This window comes from Lepidochelys kempii, chromosome 1 (genome assembly GCF_965140285.1).
Source record: "Lepidochelys kempii isolate rLepKem1 chromosome 1, rLepKem1.hap1, whole genome shotgun sequence".
Lineage (NCBI taxonomy): Eukaryota > Metazoa > Chordata > Testudines > Cheloniidae > Lepidochelys > Lepidochelys kempii.
The window spans coordinates 288,349,578-288,357,531 of NC_136380.1; the positions used below are offsets into that span (position 1 = coordinate 288,349,578).

The following is a 7,954-nucleotide window of genomic DNA, read 5'->3' on the forward strand; positions in this document are numbered from 1 at the left end:
TACAAACTTTTTTTTAACGACTGAACAGCACTCACATGCTTAGAAAAAGAACTGGGAAAACTACACAGAACAGCACCATGATGTGACTCCCCCACCACAACATCTTTCATGGTGGTTCCTTGTTACCCCTTAATACTTTCAAAAAGCGACACCTTAAAAATTAAATAAATGGTGTTTTCTCTATTATGACATAGGTTATTTCATAATGTACTGACAGAAAGAATTCATTCGCTCAAACAGAATCCTTAAAATATAAGATCACAGGTGTGATGCCAGCTTAGTCCATTTCCCTTGGGAATAACTGGCTTTCTAATGCTTTTAGAATAGTTTCAAACTATGGCATGTGTTTTGGAAAAAGCTACCATCACACTTTGCAGAAATCCTTTACACTTGAGAAAATATTCAGAAACCCACTACCTTTTGTCACAACACCAAGCTAACCAATTTAACCATTTTCTCTTCAATAGACCACTGAAGAAAAAGAAAGAAGCCTTTCAATGTGAGAGCGAAGCTCTTCTTTCTTGGAAACCTAGCCCTTATTGCCAGTAAATATGGAGATTGCTTTTACAAACGTCACAGCTGGTGTGGTCAAACTAGCTGAAAGTGGAGCAAGATGTATCAAAATAGAGCAACAAAAGTGATCTACCAACACATCAGCAATATATTATCTATATGAACATCTCAACAGAGAAGCTGCTGTGAGGGTTCACAAAATTAGGTTAACCTTTGTCATCTAACCAGTCTTTTTATATCCCACAGGCTGCTGTGACTATACCAGAGGCAGGAAGGAGTGGGGAGAATGAGACCGTATTCTCTTTTCAGGTCTGGTCTTCTTTTAGTTCTACTGTGTCTTTTCATTGCTGAAGGCAAAAAGGCATCCTCAGGCTGTCGAAAAGGAATGATCTCCAAAGTGACAGAGAACCTATATGTCAAGGCAACTACTTTCAAAGCATCTATTCCAGTAAGTTAATCCCATTGGTTGGAAAGATTATATGTTCATTTTTACTTACTTACAGATATTTCTGTGGCATCAGAGTATCTGAGCACCTGGCAATTTTAATAAATTAATCCTCTCTACACTGCCATGAGATTGGACAGTATTGTTATCCCAGTTTTAAAGATGGGTAAAACAAGGGGGCATAGACAGGTTAAGTGACTTTCCCAAGGTCATGGAGGAAGTGTGTGGCAGAGTTGGGAACAACTCTGATCTGAGTTCTAGTCCTGTGTATTAATGATTATTATTTACTTGTATTACCAGAGCACCTAGGAGCCCCAGCCATGGCCCATGACCCCCTTGTGCTAGGTGCTATACAAACACAGAACAAAAAATCCATCTTTCCTCCTTCTGATCTGGAGGGGAAGGTTAGATGTACATTAATCTAAATTAAAATTCATTATTCTTTGTAGAAAGATCTCATCAAGAACAGAAGATTGTTAAAAAAGACAACCAAAAATTTGTTTATGGTAAGATCTGGATTCTTTGTTTTCCACTTCTTTACTTTGATCATATTTCATTCTGAAGGAGGTCGGAGGGACTGATCAAAAGGAATGGTTTCTGTTAGAGAATTTGGTGATTTGTGTTTAATTTTGAGGGACAATATTAGACTGAGGACCAGAGATTGAAAAACTCCCTACGAATAACACATTGGGCTATTAACACTGAAAAAGATTCTCTTACAGGCCCCCTAGCACTGGGATGTAGGGGGAGGGAATGGGAAAGGGAAGGGCTGAGTGACTGTAGTGCCAGGTGGGGGCAGTTGGAGGCACTTTGTCCCTGTATAAGGTAGAGGCTGGCATACTGTCTGGGATGATAACTGGGAAGACTAGTACTGGTGCTTGCTGCACCAGTGAAAATGGTATAGCAGGTGCTCTTCCCCAGCTGTATTTTCCAGGGACTAGCTAGTTCACCTGAGGGCCAAGACCATAGTTATGCCCCCATCTTCCCACATATGGCCTGTTAGGGTGTGTATTATGGCAGGAAGGCTAGTGGCCCCACATAGCATTCCGGAATCCCAAACAGCTGTGCTGAATTTCCCCCCTCCCCCAGCGCAATATTGCACTGGAAGAGGAGAATTGGACTCCTGCCTCCCAGTGAATCCACATAAGGACACCTATAATTTGGCCCAAATAATGTAATTTGGGGTTCACTATATTTGCTACATGTCTATGTTTCGCATTCTAGGACAGAAAATAATAGATTCATTGATTATACTTTTGTTAATGATCAGTCTCTGGTGTATTTCGCTTTCGGGTTAGCACAATATTGCATTGTCTGGGTTGCAATCCCCCCTGTGGTAATGTTTATTTGTTCAAAAAAATAAAAGCAAATGGCTGTCCATCGGGACAATAAAGAAATTGACAAAAGGATTCCTATTGCCCGTCTGTTTTATAAATGGTGAATTTGATAAAACTTAAATTTTAGGCCAGATTTGATGTGACAGTTTCACATTGAATTAATGTCTGATGTATTTTGTTTTCAGAAAAATTGCAGCGTTCGAGATCAGCTTCTCTCATTCTATGTGAAAAATGTTTTTGGAGGCCTTGATTTTGGAAGTGAAAAGGTCTACCTGGCTAGCGCCTTTCAGGCCCTGCAGGAGAACCTAAACAACTGTGTGAGTATCTTCTTTGAAGCGAAGTGAGCCAGGCTATCCCAAGCACCAGAAAAGGGCTAGATCATCCTTTTAGCAGGCGGGGTGATTCAGAGCTCTCTGAGGAGCACAATGCTTTCCTGGGGCTTCCCAGTTGTGCGGGGGAAATTTTACTACACTCATTTAGCATACGCCTAATGCTAGCGCTGCTCTGTGTGTGCGCACGTGTATCATAGAGCCTACTCCCAACCCACTCTCCACCTACTGCTTCCAGGGTGCAGCTACAACCTGAGCACTGAGGCTGCAATTGGACAGGTAGAGCTGGAAGAGGGGGACTCTGAACTCTATCCTATGTCCCAGCACAGCAGGGCACAATCTCCTGGAGGTTAGCTGGAGGTTGTCTTGTGCCAACACAGAAAACACTCCATGTGAGGGAAGCCTGAATACACGTTTTTTTCTCTCACAGAAGACTCCTAACTCCACTGACCTCCATAATAACTAGAGATGCTCACAGAGCATAATACCTGTTATGTGTTCCTACTTCAGCAATGTACCTTTAAGGAGTGGTTAATTCTTACCCACACTTCATTAATGCAGCAAAAAAATAATATTTCCATTTGAAACCGCTGCTCGTGTTTCATGAAAAATGAGACAAGAATCCCAAAGTATTTTGAAACAATTTTCACTGTATCATGAAACATCAGTTATTTACTTTCCTGAGTTTTATTCGTATGAAAACAGGATTGTTGATCCTTAGAAATTCATCCCCTCCACCTGCTTTTCTCTCACTTGAAATCACAATCCCTTGTCATAATCTCTTCCAGGATTGCCAGCCATGGTGTCACAAATAGAGGATTCTGATAATAAGTGACCATAGGTGCTGGAACTAGAAGTGTGGGGGATGCTGCTGCACCCCCCAGCTTGACGTGGTTTCGATCATATCCAGGGTTTACAGTTCGGTTCAATGCCTCTCAGCGCCCCCACTATATAAATTGTTCCAGCGCCCCTGGAAATGACTAGCCGTTTATATACAGATGAGGAATGAAAGAGGGTAGAAATGTATGACACAAGTCATAGAATCAAAATGTATCTAATTATATCTATTAATAAATGTATAAGTAGATATTAATTCCATACAAATATTTGCAGTACAAAATAATCAAATGTAGAGAAGCCCTTGCAGCATTACAGCTCAACTAAAACACATTCTATATGTTTGTACCACATGAAAACATTAAAATATCAATGGGAAAACCCCCACCAGTACTCAGACTCTATCGTTAAGGACATCCTAGGTTTTTGTATGTTATAGCAATTCTTTATATATGTATATACTACATTCATACATACATGCATGCACACCCATCATGTAGTGTGCCATAATTTGATGTCTTTGACATGTTCAGTTTGCCATATTGTATTTAAAATGTAAAGAAATTCCACTGTTTTTTCAGAAAATCAATTATGCCATTAAAGGCACCAACACATTCCAAGAAACTCAAACTACCAGCAATGACTGAATTATGAATATTAATTACTACCAAATAATTGCACTCTTTGCAACCTGTAGCACACTCTAACCTACAAATAACTTGGATCCTGTACTGTATAACTATGTAGACAAGATACACGGGGTTTTTTGTTGTATTGCACATTTAGAGCCAGTGCTTACTCGATAAAAATCTAAGTATTTTAGAGTTTAGATTTCTGGATATTGACAGGAACTGTACTGAAAAAATATTTATAGGCGGGAGAAGTCCCCTTCTCTTCTACTAGAAAAAAACAGGTATTTGAGAAAAGATTTAACATTAGCTTTCAGAATTTACTATAAGGCAAGATTTCTAATTTTTGTCATTTCGACAGCACTTTTAAAAGTAAACGCTATACAGATTTTAAATCAATGATACAAAATCTTACATAAGAATAACATAAAATGTAGACAAAGAACAAAACCCAATGAATACTTTACACAAAGTCCTGGATTGCTATACCGCTTCACCCCCAAAGAGTTTAGCAATCTCATGATCCTCTTATTTGCACATCTGTTGTCTCCTTTAGATAAGATACATTCTTCCTTTTTATGATTTATCTTATGTATAAGATGCTCATAAGAAGGAATTTCTTCCAAGTCAACATGCCAGTCTCAGAGGAGTGGCACATAATGATGGTGCCACCTTCCGGGGAATCAAGTTCTTGGGACAACCAAGGCAATAGTAATTCATTATCAGACAAGCATCTTGTATAGTCCCATGTACTGCAGAAAAGTCATATAGCTAAGATAGTTCTGACTCAGTCAGTAACATATGATTCCATACTATATATAAAAACTTCTATTTTTTGACCAAATATTTCTGATATAAAGGCCCTACCAAATAATGCGCGCTATATTATCATTCTGATTATTACACCATCAGCTCAAGTCATTATCCAGTAGGCTATGGGAAAATTTTTCACAAGCATCTACCTGATTTAAGAGACCAAATCTCACTTTCAAAAGTGACTTAGGTACTGAGGATCCTTATTCCCATTTATTTCAATGAGACGTGTTCTCCCGTGCCTAAATCTCTTTTGGAAATGGATTTAGGCTCCTATGTCACTTAAAGCTTTTGAAAATTTTACCTTACATTTGAACAATGTGCCCAAATCCAACAAATTCATTGCATGATTTGAATTGTTGCAATTTAATTTCAGACTCACTAGCAGATCTTACACCACAGCCCAAACATAATCCACCTAATCATATAGAGAGCTCACTTTCCCATTAGGTGGAAAGAACAGTTGTATAATATGTATGAACACTTGGGGCAGAATTATTCTCTATAAATTATTTTGGGGCAATTTTATGTCCTGTATTTTACAAAAGTCACATTAGATGATCACAATGGTCCCTTCTGGCCTTGGAATCTATGACTCTATGAACAGTCATTTAAAAAAATAAATTCAGTGTCATCTCTTTTGGATGCATTAGTTCTGTGGCATACTGTATCACTGTTTAAAAGTATAAAGAATCATGACTAATTTGCCTAAAAAAAGCCTAAAAAGTAATGTTTAAATATTTTGTATAGAAAAGTTATAGCATTATCCATTAAAGTAGCTTTTGTTTACATTTTCTCTTTCCAAGGCACCTCTGATAAAGGTTAAAGGCAATCTAGACCTCAGTAGTTTTTTGCTTGATTTGTTAATAAGAAATATCAGATCTTGACTTCCTCATTTGCAGGAGAACTCCTAGAAGGAATAAGAATTAGTGGGACAATGACATCACAAAAGATTTTAATGATGAGTTGAGAGTAGTGGGGATCTTTAGTCGGAGTGTCACAATTTTTAAAATCATTTTCGAATCACTTGGAAAACTTCTTTTAAAATGAACACTGCTAGTAAAAGACATTGTCAATGGCCTCATGCTCCTGACTGTGGCGGCTCTGTGATTTGTGCGTGGGGGGTGGGGGGAGGAGGGCGTGTCTTTTTTGTGTGTGTGTGCTCTTTGGGAGAGTGAGTCTCCCCTAAGTTTGTCTTCTAGTTTGCTACACAAATTCCAAACCTGGACTCCCTACTTCGCCATCAATTCAATCAGTCCACATTCTTATTCTTTGTATTGTGGTAGCACTCAGAGGTGCCAGTCAGGTTTGGAGCTCCACTGTGCCAGTTGATGTATAGACACAGCATAAAGGACCCTAAATGCCAATTCAATCAAAGAATCAAAGCCAATTCTATAGGGATAGCTCTGTGATCTAAGCATCACACAGGCTCCCTGGAACCATAGGTTCAGACCTCAGCTGCTCAGCCCTTTGTCCTTCTAAATAAAGCTCTGGATTTTGCCCTCCTTACATTGAGCAGTACCTTACTCCTGGAGCAGGCCATTCACTTTTTACTCAAGCAGATGAGCAGTTTTGACAGTTTTTCCTGACGAGTCAAAGGGAGCAAGTCTTTAAGTCTGCTTTCTTTCTCTAATGTTGCTCTCAGTGCTCCAGGGCCCCATCTGCTGATGGATGCCATGAAGGTCACTGCAGGAGGCTCCGTAGGCTGCTGAAGGGAAGAAAAAAACATTCAGACTGATAAAAGCAATGTACTGGACCAGTATCTTACTGAATTCCAATCTTTAGTTTTTACAGCATGGGTTAGACTAAATAAACCCTTTCCCTCCACACCCAGCTTCATTTTGATTCTTCAGTGATTATATAAATCTATGTTTCAGATAGCCATATGTGGCTGGTCGGATACCTCTACTTGACACTTACATCTATGGCTTCCTTGCTAAATTTAGTTACAGGAGAAAATGGTTTTCAGGCTTTATTCTGACAAAACTCCCAATGACTTCAATGGGAATTGAAAGTTTGCAGTTCAAGATTGCAGAATTGGGCCCTTAATTAGCACTAAAAATGGGAAGAACAATCATTAAAAATTCCACATGGAAACGTAAATTAACGTTGTAAATAGCTTTAAACCCACTTTAAGTAACCATGTAAGGGAACAGAATTGCACTCACTACTTTGCAGAGGTCTCTTAAAAGAAGGAGGTTCCTAACGTGAGTGGTCCCTTGTACAAGTTTCACTGTTTTATGTTTTATAGCTTTCCCAAGTGTGCTCACATATCTTCCAAAAGCTTATATAAACTCACCCATTTACAACAGCAAGTATGGCCCAAACGTTGCTACCTTTACATATCTGTATCAGAAGCACCGAGGAGGCTATATGACGGGCTCTGTTCTTCCTTATTATCAGTTGCTTACGCCAGACTCCACATTACAAGAAGTTCTTCTGATTTTCTTCTTGTCCCTTCAGCTACCTTGTGCTCCATCCACTAGAATAACTACGGCTGTCAAAAAAATAAAGAAAACATTTGATAAGGTAAAGCCCTGATAGTTGATTTCAAAGTTGCACTGTTTGAACACATGGTTGACTTCTACTTCTAACACCTTTCTCTTACTGACAGCTTGGAGAAAAGGGCATCTACAAAGCCATCAGTGAACTTGATATTCTCCTTCCCTGGATTCAGACTTACATAGAAACCATCAAATAAAAGTCAAGGAAAGTGACACAAGAAAATGCCACCATACTGTGCACGCTAATCAAAACAAAAAAGCACTGCAAATCATCAGAAAGATGATATGCAATCAGCCTGGCAGTAATTTATCACACTGAAAAACTGTTTTTGTCCATAACGTCGTCAAGGCTGGGATTTCCAAGAGCACTCAGAGTTGGTCTAACTGTTTTCACTGAAGTCAATCATGGGATCAAATTCAGGCCTACCTGGAGCACTTTTGAAAGTCCCACCCAAAAACCATACGTTCTCATAGAAGAACCAACGAAGTAGTACAGTACCACGGGCAGATGACACAGCCCTTGCTAGTACTTCACTCATTGCTCTGT

The 7,954-nt window shown here is 39.2% G+C and overlaps 1 protein-coding gene across 1 annotated transcript; it reads left to right on the top strand.

Annotated features, from left to right (window-relative positions):
- The first annotated feature begins 799 nt into the window (after positions 1–799).
- Positions 800–7,604, top strand: IL26 (interleukin 26). Its single transcript, XM_073331396.1, has 5 exons — positions 800–961; positions 1,408–1,464; positions 2,481–2,612; positions 7,367–7,432; positions 7,518–7,604. The coding sequence occupies exons 1-5, from the start codon at positions 800–802 to the stop codon at positions 7,602–7,604; spliced, it is 504 nt and encodes a 167-aa protein (XP_073187497.1).
- The last annotated feature ends 350 nt before the right edge of the window (positions 7,605–7,954 follow it).